This window comes from Oreochromis niloticus, linkage group LG5 (genome assembly GCF_001858045.2).
Source record: "Oreochromis niloticus isolate F11D_XX linkage group LG5, O_niloticus_UMD_NMBU, whole genome shotgun sequence".
NCBI lineage: Eukaryota > Metazoa > Chordata > Actinopteri > Cichliformes > Cichlidae > Oreochromis > Oreochromis niloticus.
This window is the reverse complement of record NC_031970.2, coordinates 28,375,308-28,395,604: the sequence shown is the minus strand read 5'-3', so window position 1 is coordinate 28,395,604 and position 20,297 is coordinate 28,375,308. Positions and strand designations below refer to the sequence as shown.

At 40.3% G+C, this 20,297-nt stretch overlaps 2 protein-coding genes across 4 annotated transcripts; one reads left to right on the top strand and one right to left on the bottom strand.

Annotated features, from left to right (window-relative positions):
• Window positions 1–1,085: 1,085 nt before the first annotated feature.
• ube2r2 (ubiquitin-conjugating enzyme E2R 2) lies at window positions 1,086–10,551 on the bottom strand. Of its 3 annotated transcripts, none has more exons than XM_013269990.3 (6): window positions 9,932–10,551; window positions 9,364–9,564; window positions 6,227–6,313; window positions 5,994–6,091; window positions 5,071–5,205; window positions 1,086–4,976 (listed from the first exon to the last, which is right to left on the bottom strand). In XM_013269990.3, exons 2-6 carry the CDS (start codon window positions 9,538–9,540, stop codon window positions 4,691–4,693), a joined length of 783 nt encoding a protein of 260 aa, XP_013125444.1. In that variant the 5' UTR covers window positions 9,541–9,564; window positions 9,932–10,551; the 3' UTR covers window positions 1,086–4,690. The 3 variants fall into 3 exon arrangements, with proteins under 3 accessions (XP_013125444.1, XP_005450404.1, XP_005450403.1); XM_005450347.3 differs by having other exon boundaries at window positions 9,364–9,553; XM_005450346.3 differs by having other exon boundaries at window positions 9,364–9,556; window positions 9,932–10,550.
• A 1,632-nt stretch (window positions 10,552–12,183) lies between these two features.
• On the top strand, window positions 12,184–19,465 carry ubap1 (ubiquitin associated protein 1). Its single transcript, XM_003442705.5, has 7 exons — window positions 12,184–12,367; window positions 14,113–14,159; window positions 14,276–14,400; window positions 14,589–15,431; window positions 16,002–16,160; window positions 16,673–16,774; window positions 16,935–19,465. The coding sequence occupies exons 2-7, from the start codon at window positions 14,120–14,122 to the stop codon at window positions 17,073–17,075; spliced, it is 1,410 nt and encodes a 469-aa protein (XP_003442753.1). The 5' UTR covers window positions 12,184–12,367; window positions 14,113–14,119; the 3' UTR covers window positions 17,076–19,465.
• The last annotated feature ends 832 nt before the right edge of the window (window positions 19,466–20,297 follow it).

The window sequence follows — 20,297 nt, the reverse complement described above, 5'->3', positions numbered from 1 at the left end:
ACTGTCATCTAGCAGTTGTTTTAGTATCTTTGTCACCTTAGCCATAGTGATGGCCCTCACCAGCTTTGTCTCTAGACTCACTTCTTTACACATATAAATTGGGAAAACCCCGGCACTGAACTTGGGTGATATAAGAAAGATACAAAGAGTTTAAAATCCTTGAAGATTTTTTAATCCATATCCTTGGGTACAAAGTCTGGAATGAGCAGGCTCGACTGCAGGCATACTTGTGGTTCGTAGAGTTTCTAACACTAGAATGGGAGGCCAAGTGTTCACTCTCAGACTCCTCTCCTGTGGAACCAGCTCCCAGTTTGGATTCAGGAGACAGAGAGTAGAGACACCCTCTGTACTTTTAAGATGAGCCTTAAAACTTCCCTTTCGATAACGTTTGTAGAGGACTGGGTCAAATGATCCAAACTATCCCTTAGTAATACTGCTTTAGACTAATGGGAGAGTTTATGAGAAAGCCACCTCTCCTCTACTCCCCTCTTTTAACTTAACTCTCATCCACTTTCTCAGTTTGTTTAGTCCTTGTCTTTGACTTTGGTCTCTCACTATTCTCCTCCTTTCCCCCCTATTTCACCTCGTGCACAAACAGTCAAAGCAGATGTCTGCCCCTCCCTGAGGCTGGTTCTGCTGGAGATCTCATCCTGTGAAAGGGGAGTTTTTCTTCCCCACTTTTGCCAAGTGCTGCTCATAGAGAATTGTGTTTGGGTTTTCTGTCTCTAAAAGTGGAGGATCTTTATGTTACTATGAAAATCCCTTGAGATATCTATTATTGTAAACTGGTGATTTATAAACGAAAGAAGAGAAAGAGAAATCCTACAGTAACACATCTTCCTAAAAACTATATCCTTGTGACTGTGGGTACACCACAAACCTTATTGGAAATGTATGTTGGAACTACATGTTACTAATGAAAATGTAATCCATTTTTACCAATCTGATTATTATAAATTGATTTCAAGCGCCAAGGCAGAAATCCTGTATAGCTCAACACTCAAAAATTGACTAGTATCACTCACTTAGTTTGAGAGTAATCAAGGGTAAGTGGCTCAAATAAGGTGAAAATCCTTTCAATAGGCTTTGATGACATACTGTTTTATTTCTTATGATTTTCAAACTGAACCACCATTACTATCCATTTGCATATCACTCCTAATTTTAGTCAAAAATCAAACTTGCTGTGTTGTCCATTTTTCATGACATGTGGGCTTAGCAGCAACAGATATCTGAGCCATATTGCAAAAATCCAACAAGGTCATGTTCTTTTTTTCCTTTTCTGTTTTCTTTTTTTTTTTTTTGAACAATAGAAACTTTGAGTGACATTTGCATCCTCACAAACAAAATGATGGGAAAAAAATGAAATAAGATGAAACCGACAAGGACAGCATAAACATCATTAGGTGTGGACAGACTGTGGTACCATTGTGGACAGCTCCATCAGCAGAGTGTGGGACCATGCCAATGTCTCAGGATGACCTCACTGTGTCCACCCACACTTTAGAAAATACACGCCTGTGATTCACACTCACACACAGAGAATAAACAAAGCAAATGATTTCATTCAGTTTTCTATGCAACTGCGTGTGGAATAACATGTTAAAATTATGGATTGTGACTCATTTTATTTAATCATTTCTTTTTTTTTGTTTCTTCTTCTTTAGCATTAATAGTCCGTGGCCTTCTTAGCATTTCTCCACCTCCCCTCAGGATAAAAAGAAGGCATACGTTTTATTTAAGAAGTGGAGAGTTCTAATACTGAAGCTGATTAAATTGATCATCAAATTGCTACCAAAAGGGCTACTCTAGATCTATTTATTTCTCTAATGTGAATTCAGATTTCTAAATTTTGGGTGAAAGGCAAAAACCTGGCAAAAAGCGTTCGTGACATTTTAGGAAATGCAGTTATTTGTTTTTTGTGCTGAGACTGAGACTAGAAGATTGATATAACAGTTCATTTTTACATTTCTTAAAGATGTTTTGTTAAATTAGCAAAAGTAATAATTAATAACCTTTGATTATAATCCAAAATTTAGATGTTCTCATATCAATCATCAGCATCAGAAAGCATGCATTTCCCAAAATGTTCAGCTCTCTCTTTAGCAGCCACACGTGAGATTTGTACTTTCCATTGTTTACTACCAAGCTTACTTCTTTCTAAATGGTGATGGGCAAAAATGGTGATCACAACAAGAAGTAGTCCAGAATCTCAATCATATTTCCACCTCCTCTTGTGGCTTGGTATCAAATCCATTCAAAGTCTGGTTTAGGAGTGAATATTGTTTGTCGCCGTTCTCAACAGAATCCAGTCTTTGCGAACCTCCAAAGCACAAGGCCAGGAGACAATACTTCACTCCTTTGGCTTCACATTAAAATCCAAAAAGTTATGTCTCTAAGAGTCTACTCAATCTGCATTAAATCCATTACATGCATCCATTCGTCCATAGTCTTTAAAATGAATGAATGTGGGGCTGGACTTGTTTTCCTTGGCATAAAATCCATCCATTGGAGTCACAACCCCAGTGCTCCACTGTGTTCAATGAGCAACTGGTTCTTAAAACATAGCTCAAAATGCGTGGTTTACTCGATGCGACACAATGATACTGTTCAGTGTGTTCAGAAGCTTAATACTCAAAATGTGTCTCGTTTTTTTTTTTTTTTTTTTTTTTTTTTTTTAAATCAGTCAAATCCTCAGATGATTCACGCCTCCAGAAACAGCACTTGAACAAAGTGCCTACAAACTGAATGGTTCATCAACTGGACTACTGAAACAAAGGAAAACCCTGACATCATAGTCAATATGAATAGCAAATGTAAATATACACACGGGGATAACAGGCAATCAGTGTCGTATTCATTCAAATGCAAATGTGTATCTAAGCTGCATGTTGATCTTTGTCCCTGTCGATAAACAAGACTCTGGATGTGGTGTAGCACAGTAACAACATCCAGTTTTCAATAAGTTGCATTGAAGCATCAATTGGGAGTCACAGGGCACAAAAAAAGAGAAGATTTTCACATCTATCGCAACATAATGCGAGCATTGCATTGGGGAGAAAGAGATGCATTTTGATTTTCTTTACCCTACCGAAAACAGAATGACTTAACGGACCCCAGTCTGCACTAACAGTAACATTCAGTGATGAGTAAATGCTTGAAGAGGGATCGGAAACTTTCAGAGCAATCTTAGCCCTCTAATGAGACCAAGTGAGACATAAAGAAAAGGAGGCGGAGGTGAGGAGCAGGTGCGTCTTAAGATTCTCTTTGCTTTTTCTCTCTCAGTGAAAGTCTGTTGAGGCCCTGAGGTTTACGAGGCAGAGAGAGGTGCAGGAGGCGATACGAGAACACTCTTCTCCCCCTCCCCCTCCCCCTTAATGAAATAACGCTGCTTCGCCGGAAAATGAGGGTACTACTGAAGGTGTACCCAAGAAGGTGGACCGCCAGAGCCTGCGTTTGCACGTTTAGGTTGATTGCATCAAAGTCGAACAGGCAAGCGTTTGGGACAGAGATATTCTGCCGGGGGGGCACAATGAACGGCTGTGACGTGACGAGCCGACCAGCTCATCGACTGGTTAATGAGCCAAAGGGGTAAGTGTCCATTAACCAGCCTGTGTGAGCCTTCTGAGAAAATACAAGTGACGGTCAAATAAACACATAAAAACAGCAACAAGGACAGACACAGTGGATAAATCCAACCTTTCTTCCAACCCAAAACCAAACAATCCGTCATGGGGCTGGCCAGTGACAGTGAAGTTCAAGAGACCACCACAAGGACTATTTGTTTTCATCATTTATCAAAGCTAAGACAATTTGCTTACTTACAGGATGATATTCAAAATCAAAGTGTTCTTTTAGCTTTAGGAGATGTGCATCAGGAAATATTGATATACTGGGAGATTTTGTTTTACCGTGTATCTAGTAGGATTCAAATATATGTGTACGCCTACTACACCGTAATATTAAACTGATTTTCCTAAAACCAAGGTGTGACTTTAACAACCTACTCTTTCTAAAACAAAATGACTGGTTTAGCAAGACAACACTGAAATTTAATGGCTGAAGGCTAAACTTAACCACAACCAAATAACGTAAAGTAAGGTATGTGAGCAGCTGTGTAAATGAGATTGTAATACAGCGAGGCATAATCTGCTTTGTGACTTGGTTGCGATTGAACACATGCTAACAATAAAGAAACACTCTAATGTTCAAGTCTGCAGAAGCACGTCATCTTTGTGGTTTATGGTAATGAGGAAAAGGCCAGACCCTCAAATCCTCCATGGCACATTTTAAAAATGTGAAACATGTTTTCAAATCAATAAACACCTTCAGGACACTCTCAAGCAGTGCTGGAGTAATAAAACATTTGTTGCCACACAGAGTGCGAGCTGTAATTAAGGCAAACGGTGGAAACGCCAAATTCTGCTTTCAGCGAGAACAGTACCTACAACGTTTTGCTGAAAAGTTACGTAACAGCATCAAAGGAATTGCATTTGACCCAACGCTTGTATTAGTTTAATAAATGATGAAAGATTTTTTTTTTGGCAGTAGTCTTTTGACCCCATTGTATGTGCAAATATACATGTGCACGCACACATACACACACACACACACACACACACACACACACACATAGAAAAAAAAGAAGAAGGGTGGTGGAGTTGGCAGGAAGAAGTTATCATCCAGATCATCACGAGTCTTCGTTGCCAGAGTCGTCCTGGTTGTCGTAACATCTGGTGGACGTCCCGCAGTCCTCCACGGTGCCGATTCCCCCGGCTTCACCTACAGACTCCATCTCACTCTCGTCCTCCTCCTCGTCCTCCTCTTCCATGTCGTCGTCGTAGAGGTCGTCATAGAGAAGGTCTGAACTGCGGTCCTGAGAAGGAACCCGGGTCTGGATGCAGTACTCGGCCAGCGTGGTGGGCACTTTGACACCGTCGCGCTCCGCCTCTGCTGCTGTTGACATCACTTGCTTTCTGTGAGCAAACGCAGAGGAGGTGTGGTTTTTTTTTCTCCATGTTGCATAAAATACATTTCTTCAAAGTAACTACAGAGTGTGTTCATTTGTACCTGATAATCTCTGCATACTCCTTGTCCTTGCCTTTGCTGTCCCTCCATTTGCGAAACATAACTGAGGCATCCACATTGGCTGGGGAGAAGGTGTTTGGCTCGTTGAGCAGAGAGATCACACTAAGCAGGATGGTCCTGATTATCAGCACGCACACACACACACACACAGAGTGGAAATGAGGACACTGTAATATCAGATGTCGTCGTCGTCATATGAAAGAAAACCTCTACACAAGCTTTTTGAAACCTCAGAAGCTGTATCCCAGCTCAGAGAGAGGCGTTACCTCACCTCTTTCCCCTCGTGGCTCAATTACATTCTACACCCAATCTGCTCAAGTTTTCAAACACAGACTCAGCACTTTAATACAACTCTGTGTTTCTTGCTGATATGCTAAATTTAGAAGAAATTCAGAAAGCTACCCTACAGTGGTGTCTACCGCTACAGATAGAATACAGAACAAAGAAATGGTAGAAGATAATTATATCCAATTCTTAATTTCATTTATGAAAATTAAATAGGACCTAGATCCAATTTTTGTGTCACAAAAAATGTCTAATTTAGCCAAAAGGAAACTGAACCACAGCTAGCTGTTCCTAACAGCAGCATTTTTAGACTCGATCTGCTAGTTTTTGGCAGAAATCAGAAACTGAGGGGTCTAGTGGGTTCATGCCTGTCTAACTTGTCCCCACCCCTGAATTCTTCATGTTCAAACATGCAGTATTAAAACAGAACTGTAAACTGACATCACTTGAGGTAGTATGTCAGGCTTCACACAGCTCCCACCGGTGTTACAGTATGCTCTAAACAATTCTTTTCATGCTTGTACATGTAGGAGCAAGACTCCCCCAAGACTTATCAACAGGCCTAAAGGTGTAAAATCAGTGAAGGTGAAGTTGGACCAGAAGGTTTGCTAAGAAATTACCTGACATTCTGGGTGGGGTTCCACCTTTCAGAGGGCAGCTCCCCACTCTGAGGATCGTCAACAGGGGGATGTAAGATCGAGATGCACACATCTCCATTCTGAAGACCAAAAGACATAAAGGAACATTTGTCAGGAAAACACAAACGCGGCAGCGTCTTTAAACAAATCCATTTTAAAAAGGGAATAAATGCCAAACTGCAAACACAGAAGCATTAAGATCCTTCAGGACAAACCTCATAGATGTTGGGGTGCCACATCTTGGTGAGGAAACGAAAGGTCGGTGGGGAGTATGGGTAGTCAACTGGGAACTTGATGTGAGCCTGAAAGAACAAACAGAAGTCTGACTTCAGTTACTTGTAACTATGCTTCAGCCATTTAAAATCACTAGAGTCTTAACTTCAAGGAGAAAGCATCTGGAATGTGAAAAAAAATCCACTATCCAATTAAACTGCACATGTGTATTTTTATTTGTGCAATAAATAATTATAATTAGCAATTTCACCAAAAAGTATGACAATGGAATCAAAAAGTTACATTATGTAGATGTTGACAGTAGATTTAAGTTGCTATGGGGACAATTCATACACGCATATAAAGTAAATAAAAATATATTAAAAAAATTATGGCCCACTCTTTGCATCATTACCATTGCAACACCTCGATTCTTTTCTTTTTCATCCATTGTGTTACAGAAATGTTGCTGTGCTTGGGATCACTGTCCCATTGTCAGGCAGAAGGCCTCACATTTAACTCTAGAACACGTTTGTATACAGAGAAGCTCACAGTCAACTCCATGACTGCAAGGTGCCCAGCTGCTCAGGTTCTGTGGCTGTAAAAACAGCTCAAATCACCACTCCTCCACCACCGTTCTTTACAGTTGGTATCACATGTCTGCTTTTCTGCAAACATGGTGCTGTTCATTACGGCCACACGTGTCACTTGGTCTCATCTATTCAGAGGACATTGTCTTGTGATGCATCTTTCCAAACTTCCAGTTTCTTTTTAGAAAGAAGAGGCTTTCGCCTGAAAACCCTTCCAAAAAAAGACATACTTGTTCAGTATTTTTCTAATTGTGCTGTCATGAACATTAACATTTAACATGTTAACTGAAGTCTGTAGAATCTGAGATGTAGTTCTTGGGTTTCATGTTTCTTTGAGCATTGCACAGTCTGACCTTGGGGTGAATTTGCTGGGCTATCCACTCCCGAATGCATCAGATCTGCAAACTGCAAAGAAATCTTGCTTTTATAGAGATGGTCACACTTTCCGATGATCAGTTAATAAAAAGCATTTCATCAGTAGCACCTGACTGCTATTAATTCCTATGAAAGCAGAACTATTGTACTCAGGTGCCACAGGACTCTTGTGAAAACATGTAAAATATGTAAAATATTCATATTCCATATGTATTGGAGCAATACATATGAAGGGTCTTGCTTATTTAAGAAGGTCAAACGCCTAAGTTATGTTGTTGTAACGCCACAGCCTAACTTTTAGAAGGGTGTTAAACTGGCACGCTGTCAGTTGAAAACATTTGGGGCATTATGAAAAAAAAAATACACAAAGTTTAGCAGCTGAAACCCTTTAAGTTCCTGTTTTTATTCACATTTTAAAAAGCATCCTAACTTCTTTTTGGACACAGGGTTTTAGGCAACCACAAAGTTGCTTCCTTTACCGTCATATTTTAAACTACATCACAGCAGAGAAATAGTTACACATCCAGCCATACCAACAATTAGACTGCGAATCAGCCTATATTGTCATCAGTTCCTAATTAATTTCACTGTGACGCAACATCAGATGCTTCTGTCTCTTTCTTTCCAAAGTATTATCAGAGAAAAAGGATGGTAGGCTTGGGTGTGTGTAACTCCACCTTAACTCTCGCTGAACTGCTTGCCCGTCTGATAGGACTATCATTACTCCGCAGCTAAATTACTGCAAATGTGTGACATTAAACACGTAGACGTCATGACACGCTGGCATGAGTTCCACTGCTTAGTATCAGTCGCTGAAGAAACATTTCTTTTTAAATGTGCAAACACAAGTTAACAGATCGGTGTCAAAGTAACTGTAAAGTCTAACATGTAGTTGCCTTCATGGGCATCTTTCTCTTCATCACTTTGAGCTCGTCTGGATTTCTGGGTTTTCTTTATTTTCCTGTCTGCATCACAGAGTGTATCCTATATTTAAATTACTTTTGTATACCCTAAAGTGAGGACAATCAACACAACACAGAGAATTCTGGGGAATGGTCGAAAGCTGTTGCTTGACTTTAAATCCAAACACCTTTCACTTTACTCTCAGTATAATTACAGGGGACAATGAAGTTATCCCAAAATATCTCATCCCTGTACAAAAGCACGATTGTGTATGGTGTAGGCTGCAGGAACCACGCAGAGTTCAGCAGTAAAAACAAAGTTACACAGAAACACCTGAATCGTGCTACAATTCACTCTCACCAGTTTTCATTAAATGAAGGTCAGCTGCACCACCCACCAGTCGGGCATTTACAAGACTAAACAAGTCACTTATTAATGTCATTAGCCACTGGCTGCCAAAATATTCAACAAACGAGAAGTATACATGTCACTTTTCAAAAGGGAAGTCCACATTTCCTGTTTTCTAGCTATTGCATAGACTGGAAAACCAGCCCAGAGTTCACTCTCACTTGTGGCATCTAATCCTGACATTTTTCTGTGCTGATGTTCCTCAAATTTTTGTGGCTAAAGACATGCCAGTTAAAAGAGTACATCAATACCTGCTCTGTCTTATTCTTCCAATCCCACTAGGCTACAGCATCATCTGCGTAGCACCAAGCTGAAAGCAGGTGCTCTTTATGCTACATTTTCTAAATGTTTCACCGAATATGCAACATATTTAAAGAAAAAAATATAATGAATCTAATCACGTCCCTTCTCTCTCTGTACTGAGGTGCCATTTATATCAGTCTCGTAGCTAAAAATAGCAAGCACAACCATCTTACAGTGAGGTGGGTGAGGGCTGGGTGAGGGCTGGCCGAGGAGTAGGGCAGGACAGAACGACTGAAAATGAATAAAATATAATATAAAGCCTAAAAATTTCTTGCCCATTAGAGGCAAACCACATTTCAATTACAGCTTCAAGAAGTGCAAAAAGATCTAGTTTGAAAGTTTGAGTTTGTACAGATTTTAGGAGGCTAAACTACCAAGCGTTCTTGAGAGTTGTAGCAAGCCCTGACACATAATTTATTACAAAGAAATCCTAGCCGATAATATATTTGGTCCCTAAACATATTTATTGTATGTGTTTTTTTGCTAATGAATAGCTTCATATGAACTCTTTAAGTAAGCATGACTTCACATAATATGTGCACTGGAAGTGATTGTCCCACCTTGAAGTAGCCTCCCTCATACAGGGTATTCGGGGGGCCGAAGATGGCCACTTCCCAGTTGTAGAGGTCAGACTCCTCCACCAGAGTGATGCGGAAGCCTTCCACTGGCTGCTCCTGCAGAGACTTCAGCTCCATCATGAGGGCCTTCTGGGAACTAGGGGTTGACTGGTGGGCCATGTTCTTTTCCACACTTCTTGACACCAGTTAGCCGCACAGATCAGTGAGAGGAAGCAGGAATTGTGGAGTGGACAGAAATATTACGAGTTTAAAGACACTGTCAGGACTCTACTCACTTTTCATGCATTTTTAATATCATGACCAGTTTGACTCAGAAAACAGCTGCAGTGTCTTAGCTTTGCTTTCATTAAGAGGAGTCTTTCTAACAGAAACGATAGGAAAAGCAAAACGCTGTAAAATTAAACCCTACATGTAAAAAAAACAAAACAAAAAAAAAAAACAGCTCATAAACAACCAGGATTTGTGGCCTGCAAAGCCTGATTATGTCAGAGGTTTGGTTCGCAGGCCCATTATAGTGGGGAAAAAAGCAAAGTTAACAGAAAGTGTTTACCTCTGTCTCCTTGCACTGTGTGTTCGCTTCCTTACAGCTGAGCCCTGCAGGGTAAACTCATTGGCTGTCCATGCTAACCTGGCTGTGCCTTGACAAAGAGACAGTGACAATAGCAGTGGATTTTTTTTCCTGCTAAAGCCTATGGCTGCTCCTCGTGTTGTGTTTCCGAAATTCTTTGTGTGCCAGTGTTGACAGTTGACATGGAGCAAATATCACTGTAAGTCACGGTCTCCTGCGGATCATTCTTGGCTTTAAAACAGGACTCTGGCTCTCCCTGCCATCTCTCCGTGCTGCTGGTTCGGTTCGGACAGGCGCCCAGCTGATCTCTGCTTGTTTATGTTTGTTTATCTGCTCTCTGGCAGTCTCAACTTCTCCACACGTCAGCTAAACCCCTACCGAGCAACTTCGTTCAAATAGAGCAGATTTTCTGTTCTCTGTCGTCTCTCCGGCACAGTTACAGTGTAAAAGACTGAAAATTTCGAGCCCGCGGTCGCTAAAAGGACAGTAAGTGAGAGGTTTACACTCGCGAATTACAGTGGATTTAATCGATTTTTATTTTCCTCCCATCTATGCTTCCGGCTATCATTGCGCGTGTCTGCAGAACGTAAAGCGCGTATCTGAACGTGACGTGCGCGCACTCGATGTTATTTTACATTTTCGTTCGCGTGACATTTTTATGTTTTAGATTCCAAAAATACATATTTGTAAAACATATTTTAATAATATGTTATTATTTTTATGTAAGTTGGTTACATTATTTATCTAAGTTCCCTCCCTCTCGCTCTCTTTCTTAATACTAAATATCTGCAGCGTGAAATCCTCACACATACATATAATATTACATTAATATTAGATCTGAGACATTATCGACATTATTGTAATTTTCATTAAACCTACGTCTACTTCCGGTCCTTAACTATATCCCCATATATTATCACTTATAAGGATGTCATATAAAGTATTTGGTTAGTTGGGGTGTATATATTCACGAGATTACAATTATTGTTTTGTTTTTTTTCAATCAATTTCCTTCACTGGCAATTCTCAGAGCATCTACAACACAGATGTCACTTACTGTACATTGTGGGCCATATCACTACTACTTTGATCTTAAGTGGGAAGAAAAGAAGTGCAGTTTGAACAGTATATCTCAATTTTCTACATGATAAAAATAAGTGCTGCTGTAGCAAACAAATCCTGTCAGCACGACACTTTGGACTTAAATTGTAAGACATAAATGTGTAAAATTAAAGAATAAGTTCTGGTAGCTCATTGTTCAGACTGTGTTTTAATTCTAAAACTGAAAGTTTTGCTATTCTCAGAGAATGCCCTATTTCTTTCCTCCTTTTTTCTTTTTATAATGGACCCATTGTAAATAGTAATAATAATAACAAAAGTAAAAATTACATTATTAAAAAAAGGAAATTTCTATATTAGATGATATTGAAAAAACATCTAATATCCTTTAATTGTTTATCTATTACTTGATTTTCATTGGCATAGTAGGAATGACCATGGTGGAGGTCTTCATCGGTAGGAAAAGTAATAAAAACTCTGAAAATACAGTTAATAGTCCAAAATGGATGATCCCCTTCACAAAGCTGACCAGTGGGCCGGACTGGAGTCTTTCCCGCCCCCCAGGCCTAATATTTGACAGCCCTGATCTAGAAGATCACTCATCTTATGAAAAGTGTGCTTTTCATTTCATTTAGTGTTACTCTGTCTTTACTGGCAAACTTAAATAATAAAAATGCTTAAATAATAGAACCAGATTTACTGATAAAAACAACAACAACAAAAAATCTTAGTTTTTGTAGAGTTGACTTTATCATTAGTGGTGAGACAATGTAGGGGGGCCATGCCAAAAAGTGATCATTGACTAAAAAAGTGATTGTCAATGCACAAAAAATATACAGAATATACAAAAGTCACTGATAACAGCTTCCGTCCTGTGATAGGAGTTAAAAATGACTCGATGTCAATAAATGAGAGATATGTTTGACAGAATATAGACCAGGAAGTTGTTTACAGCAGTATAAGTATCGAAAACCACTTAACAACATTGCAGGCGGAATTCACATGAGTTGATATTTAATCTTTCCATAGCTATACGTCAAATAAGCATTGCGATAATATAGCAACCACTCATCATTATTATTCTATAACCTGGCTGTGACTGTTTATATGAAATATTCGTTTTTTGTAGTTTAAATCAACACATTGTGTGTTCGCGTGCCTGTCGTTGTGCCGTGCATACGAGTGACGTCAGACAGGAACCAGTGGAGGGGAGGTTGACAAATCAAGATGGCGACCTACGCTGAAGCAGGAAAGAGGTTTCAGTATAAATAAAACCGAATCGGAGATTAGCTTAAATTGGAGTGGCAGCGCTATAAGGCGTCTTTTGGATTTCGAAGGAACAAGACGGAGCAGATACTGGTGAGAGCGGCATGTTCTTTTCTGTGAGCTCGGTTTAATGTCAGGGGCGGTGGCAGCACAGGCAGCAGCCTGTCCTGTCCGGCCACATAACAAACAGGCCACTGGCGAAGCTAAGCTTATTAGCATGAATAGTGGTTTACATATTCGCCTAACGTCCGATGGTTATATGGTTCGAGTCGAGATGGAGACACGCATCCCTTTTGGGATGCGTCACAAAGGGCATCTAGTGTCTGCCAAATCAAAATATGCGGATCTTCCGTCGTGGCGACCCCGTGTAAATAAGGGAGCCGCCGAAAGAAGGTTTAATGACATTCCACCAAGATAGTTAGCCACTATCTAGTGGTGACTGTCAGCGAGTTAAATAATTTGGCTTTTAGAGTCCTAAAATGTCAAGTAAACTACTGCTATACCCGACGCTGGCTTGTTTAACTATCACCGTCACTGTGAAACTGTTAGTGCGCTGAGCTGGAAGTACCCTAAGAGTGTAGACTAGCTTGAAGCTAAGGCTATCATAACTTTAGTGCCACTAACTTACGAATATATCGTACTTGGGGGAATATTTTATGACACATACGTGTAAGATGGGACTATTGCAATAGTCTGGTTTAACTCATCGCTGTCTGAAAATGTGTTTTCGACGATTATCGCGGTGCTTTCGTTCTCGTTTTAACTTCGCAGTTAAGTTACTCAAACTTATTTACCTTCATGAGTCAGCCACCGCTGTCTGCGATATTATAAATGACTATAATCGTGTGATTTATAATATCTAATATGTTTTTTAACTCTAATCGTGGGTGGAAGCAGAAACATTATGCCAGAGCCAGAAGGAAATAGTTATAAGATCATTTGTTAAAGTAGATAGAGGACCAATTGACTCGGTGTTTTATTATATAACGTTATCACCAACTACTACACCCTACCAATTATTGGGGCGCTACTAAGCTAACGTCTTCGTACTTAAGACATCTGATAAAATAGATGCACCCCAATCACGAGATGTCTTGTGATCATGATTGATTTGTCTCAGTTGTTTGGAACTGACACAGAACTAAAACATGTAAACATCTGTAGAGTTGGGTGTATCTTTTCATTTATTCAGGAAGTGCCAGGTAAATGATCCCAGTGTGTCAGTAAACCAGGTGATACAGTGTTTACGTCCACTTTAGCCTGAGGAAATCTGAAATGCTCTTTCTTTTAAAAACACAGAGCACTTCAAAGTTGATTAAATCGGTTTCAAAATATTTTCTGTTGCAAGCTGGTCTGCACACCAGCACACAGATCAAAGTTCTCTGTTTCACAGATTTGAAAACAGTAAGGTCTGTGTTCATAATGTCAGGCATTGTTGCACAGCATTACCAAATAACAGGATTATATAACTTGAAGATGCTGGGCAACATAATGCACAAAGGCAAATGGAGCTATTTCCAATTTAAAAGGATTTGCACTGCAATATGATGGCATGTTATTTCTCTTGCGCTTTAATTAGACATGTCAAATAGGCATTTCTCAGAACAACATACTTTAGTGCAAATATCCCATATTAGACAAAATGTTACACCTGCTGGGCAAACTGGTGGAAGAAAGGCTGTGGAAGTCTACTTTGTGCTGGTTTCATAGTGGCGCAACATTTTAAAATATGCTAGCCTATAGCTTATAACCCTTTGCTCTCTTTTATCACTAAAAAATAAAAAAAAATCATGGTACTCTCACTGATCACTAACCAGCGTGCTTATTTCTGTTTTCAGACTCTAAATGGCTGCGAGGAAGTCTGGCTCAGATGCATACAACAATGGCAAGGACTTATTTTCAGTACTTTGTTGTTTTACTGTTAGCTCTGTTGGTGCCTTTATCTGCAGTGTGCTTCCTCTAATGTATACTTACTTTCTCCTTGTTTTTTAATGTGGACAGGACCCATCAGCTATCTTGATGATGTTCCCTTCAAGATAAATGATAAATTCCGTTGTCCAGCCAAAGTCGGTCTGCCTGTTGGTTTCTCTCTGCCAGACTTTGGCTCTGTATTGGCAGACACAAAGGTGGGTTTTTTCCCACAGATGTTAGCTGTGGCATAAATGCAGCTCTGCACATCATTTGTGGTAGTTGAAGATGAGATAAGAGGAAATCATTTGTGTTACTGTTATTCTCAATTTAATACAGTAAATATTTTCTCTTTTACTTTGTGTCCTGTTCACCCCTTAACACCTATCATTCTTCTTTTCCACAGTATGACTTTTCTCTCGAGAAACGTAGTGTGCGCTGGGGGGCAGAACAGGCTGAAGCCATAGCGGCAGAAGCCAGAGCAGAAGAGGCTGCGGCCAAGCAGGAGGCAGAGAGCAGAAAGCGTTTGGCCAAGGCCCAGGAGGTTGATGGTGGTGGAGGGAAGAAACCCCAGTCTCCTGCAGAGGACCAGGACCTTCCACCACCAGCACTGAACCCTGTTCTTGCAGGGCTGAGCCATAATGCCATCCTCACTCCACTGCCTGCTCCAAGCTTTGACCACCGGAACACCCAACCCAGCACTCCTCAGCTACACAGCCTCAATTTAGCTGATTTTGAGCGGGAAGAAGATCCCTTTGACAAGCTGGAACTCAAAACTTTAGACGATAAGGAGGAACTGAGAAACATCCTCCAGAGTCAGCCTCAACCTCAAGCTCAACCTCAGCCTCAGCATCCTCCTTCTGTTTCCCCACCAGAGATTTCTCAGCTAGGGCCAACATCACGTGGAAACAGCCCATCCCCACCCAGCATCAACACCAGCCTCTCATCCAAACCAGGCTTTGCCCACAAACCCAACGGGTTGGTTGCCTTCCTAGACATGGACAGAGTTGGGCATCCTGGAAGAGCAGCATTTGACACAGACGATCGCCCTTGTAACATTCGCTCTCTGACTTTCCCCAAGCTCTCTGATTCTGGTGACCCAGAACCACTGAGGTACACTCCTCTCCCCACCACCGTTCCTGCTCCCCGACAGAACCTGCCCAATGGCAGCTCACCAACCATCCCCAAGGCCGAGGTTATTGTTGCTCCTGAGCTAGCCAGCCACACCAAGAGTGGTACACCAAAGCCTGTGAGTATAATTCAGTGTATACATTGAACACTTCAGCTGCAACTTCCACTATAATAATGAAACTTGGTTAACCAGGCAAGAGCGTACACAAGTGTTGTGAGCACGCTGCAGAGATCTACTCTGCAACAGTGAAACTATGCAAGTCTCCTATTTACTTTTATGCAAGGTGAAGTCTATTTTTTCCTTCTTTTTTTTTTTTTTAAATAATAATATGGCTCTACTGGAAATTCTTTTCGCTTTAGGTGCCTTAGGGATTTTATCCATTACATATTAAATAGTCTATCATGCACTTTAGATGTTAACTTATCATATTACAGAATTTCAATGCTTCTGTGCCATATTAAAGAAAACTGCAGAATTAAAAATTAAAAAAATGCCCAAACTTTGTTTTGTCTCTGGTCCCAAAACCATACACTGCGTGCGGGCTGACTGTGGAAGTAGGAAACATACATTCCCCTTCATGAAGACTCGACATGTTTGATACATAAAAATATTAAAAGTGCATATCAAAGGATGGTTAAAAACAGTTCTTTGTATTGATATTCATGTTTTTGCCCCCACCGCCATTAGGCCATTCCAGGGTCAGGATCTGCTGGTCTACCGTGTGGTGGAGCCCTCCTCAGCATGACTCCCAACGAGCGTCAGTGTGTAGAGACGCTTGTGGGCATGGGCTACTCTTATGAAGGTGTCCTGCGGGCCATGCAAAGACAAGGGCAGAACATGGAGCAGGTGTGACTCCCTCCTACTCCAGTGTGCACAAATTTGGATTCATAACCTATTTGCTGCCTGATGCTTAGTGCTTTGTTTTGTCTATATGTTTCTGTCACTGTGCACAGTGAAGCATTAAAATGAATGTTTTGCACTGCACTCACTCTTTTGTGAAAAGTTAAGGCAATAGATCAGGTTGTGTACAGCTAGTATGAAATACTTAATGATACCATGTTTGTCCATGGTTACATGATTATGAAAATTATGAGTAGATGTGGTATAACTGGTATAAGTGATCTACTGCATTGACCTGGTGAAGTTTGTGAGTAATGAGGTAGAATTGTGACTCAGTAATGTGAGATGACAGGCTCACAGAGCAAGAATTACAGAGTAAGAACTTTAATATGACGTTATTTCGGTTCACTGTAAAACCTTACAAAACATTGCTATTAAAATTGTCTTTTACGTGCGTATTTGAATTAGTTTTTGTTTTACTTCACACATAATAAACATTTACTTATTGTCTGTCCAAGGTGCTGGACTATCTGTTTGTCCACGGTCGTCTGTGTGAACGTGGCTTTGATGAAAGTGCAGTGGAGGAATGTTTAGAGATGTACCAGTGCTCAGAAGAAAAGGTTTGTACGACCAACTATACATCTCAAAAAGATGAGGAAAAACTGTTAGTGGATCGTTTTTAAATGTCTCAAATTCTAGCCTGAGAGGCTAAAAAGGTTGTAGAATACAATAAGAACAACAACAACAATGTAATTTCAACAGATTTGTCATTCTTCCTAGGCATTGCAGTTTCTTGAGCTGATGTCAAGATTTGGTGAAATGGGATTTGAGCGGGATACCATCAAAGAGGTGCTGCTAGTCCACAACAACGATCAGGACAAGGCTTTGGAGGACCTGATGGCTCGTGCCACAGCTAGCTGAGCCTAGCCAGTTGGCTAACCAAAGCTCTCCCCAGGGCATGCCTCCCGCTACCACCCAACAGCCCCTTTCCTTCCGCCCGCCCTATCATACCATGCCCTGTCCTTGCCTTGGCTGTGGAAGGGACTGCTGGGAGACTGTTGTATTTCTCTCTGTGCTAAACCGCATTGTGTGTCAGCACTTCTTAATGACTGTGCCTAGAGTGGAGGAGGTTAAACTGTAACCATGCTTCTTGAGGGTGTTCCAGGATTTGGTACTGCTAGGATATTCATGAATAGGAGGAATGACTGAGCTGTGGCATGTTGATGCCATTCTGATTTGCTTCCACTTGGAAGTGTTTATCTGACTGCAGGCAAAAAACAAAAAAACTAAACTAAACGCAAAGCCGAATGAGGAGGAGCTGGTGACAGACTCTGGGTGCATCCACGAATGACCAGTGTGAACTTTAGAATCTTAAAAAAAAAATAAGCTGCCATCTTCCACTGCTCACAGCAGACCTAGTACACAGTGGAGGGGATAGGTGGGCTTGTGGACGCTTTCTTCAAACAGAACAGTTTTACATTAACAAATAAAAACAAAAGAGAGGGGGGGAAAAGCACAGACAGAGAACTGACTCACAAGGAGTGACCTCTGTGCTGGTGTGCCCGCACCTGTTTCTGTTCTACTTTATGCTTTCACTCATTCTTGTTGGTTTTTACAGTTCATTTTGGGCACTTTTCATGTTGGTTTCAAATCCAGTTTCTTTGCTTTCTGTTTTAGGAATTGCATTAATAGATCATTTGTCATCATAAGTATGAACACAAGAGTACTACTGCCCCATTGTGCTCTTTGACCTGCACTGGAAAGCCTGCTTAAAGGAGTAGGAGAGGTGTAAGAAATTGAGAAATATCCCATGATGTATTGGCACTGATGTGTCATATACCGCACGGGCACACACCTTTCATAATTATCAACTTATTTAAAATAGAACACTGACACTTTGATTTAAAAATAAAGAGGTTGATATAATAATGTAAGATATGTTAACTTGCAAAGTGATGGTTTTAACTTTCACTGGAAAACGGGGGGGGGTTAAAGAAAGACAGAGAAATGTGAGGGTTGCTTTTGCAGCCACGTCACAGTGCAATAGAGTCATTTCATATTGTTTGACTTTTGACTTGGCACTTTGAGCCTCAAGTGATTTTTGGGAGAGGAGAAATGGTCTGCTGGCCTTGCTGGAAATTTTACCGGAAAAGCTTCGACTTTAGTGATTTCTGTCATTCACACACTGTTTTACTTTTTTACTTTGTTTCTTGGTTCACTGTTTTTTCCCTACGAGTAAGATATGTGTTCATCCAGATTTTAGTTTGGTCGACATCTCCATAGTCTTAAATGGAACATTTAAATGAAAAAGTCGAAAACATTTTCCACGATGTCAATTGGGTTGAAATTGTTAAAAAGAATTCCTGTTTTATTTTTATATACGTGGTAATGGACCTGCTGAGTTCGGTATTAAAAAAGTGTGTCTGTTTTGATGGGGATTGTGAAAGGCATGGTAACGATTAAGGGCTTTAATGTAAGCAAAGGGTGACTCAGAGAACTGACACTTTGCTCGGACTAGCTCAAATGAGGGGAGACCACTTCTAACTATCAGTCTGTTCTAATGTTTTTTTGGTTTATTTTGCCAATAGAGAAATTATTTTACCCATTTGATAGAAGATATTAGTGACAAATGTCTGAAAAATACACGGTACCATTCAAACCACAAAGATGAACACATGTTTGCAGTAAATTCCCAAAGTGTTGCCTCTATTGACACACATTACAAATTTACCCTACAGGGTTTATTTTGGAGAGGTGGGGTGGTTAAAACTTTGCATTATTGGTTTCAGCAAGGCGTCACGTCATCATCCAGCCTTTTGAAACTGAAATGTCAACAAGTAAGTTTCAGTTTTTTATTTTTAACTTTTAATTGCCTTCCTTTCTATTTACCAAGCTAAAGAAAACATACAAACACACAAGTGGTATTATAGTGTCCGTACTTGACTTTCGCGTGGCTTTGTTAATTATAGGTAAAGCTGGTGTCCACTTGCCTCTTCTCTGACAGCCCCACACCCTGGAGAGATTATAGAGAAAAATCTAATCTGAACTTCCGATTGACCTTTGCTTTCATTCTAACATCGGAGTTGTGCAAGGATGAAGCGCAACTGGTTTCTCATTTAGGCGATCATATTTAAGCATTTATATATTTAAATCTCCATCAATGATCAGTCTCCATCTAATGAACATTGAAATATTTTAATATTATAATAAATGGTGGGTAAGTGTCTTTCCCAAAGTCCTACAATGTGATTCAGAAAATGTTCAGTTTCCTCATTATCATTTGGAAATGATTAAATGTGCACATCCTTTGAGTGGTGAGATGGCTTTTTTTCTTTTTCTCAGGTTAGGAAACATTTGTCTATATTTATATTCTCTCTGTTTAGATGAAGAGACAGAGTAAATACAGAGAATTGGTATTGTCACTAACAACTGGAAACATCCAACTCTGAAGCCTAGTCAGCAGAGTATACAACAGCAGAGAGGCCAAACATATCCTGCCTGCATTTAACAAGGTATAAAAACTGACAAGACTAGAGTCCTGTTCAATGAGTTAAAGTGCTTATCAGCTTTGTGATTCCATACTTGGGTGCTCATGCCAACAATAAGTCAACGTCGGAAAAATCCAGTAAGCCGCCTGTAATGGTGAATTGTCTGCTTCTATACAGTGCCTTTTAACGTTGTACAGCTCCTTTTAGGGCTCTACAAAGGGCTTTACATTCACACACTCACACACATATAGGGTGTTTGCCCACCAACAGGAGCAACTCGGGGGTTGATTTCTTTCCCAGGGATGTGTTGGCATTTGAAGGGTAGATAGCCAAATCCAACTGGAGAACAATCCACCCTACAACACTGTCTCTGTCATAAGAATGTGTAAAATGTTTAGAAATACCATTTGTGAGCAAACAGAATATGTCTCAACAAACTATTAATAGCTATTTCAACCAAATTAAATAGTTATAGATATCAGCTCTATATTATTGAACATAATTTAGATTATAAATTTAAATCAATGTGAAAATACCCATATTAAGAAGAACTTAACGAAAATACAGCAGTAATCTAGTGTGTCAAACGACAGCTCTGACGTCACACGATCGGGTCAATGGTACCGCGCAGTTTAACGTGAACGAGCACGTTTGA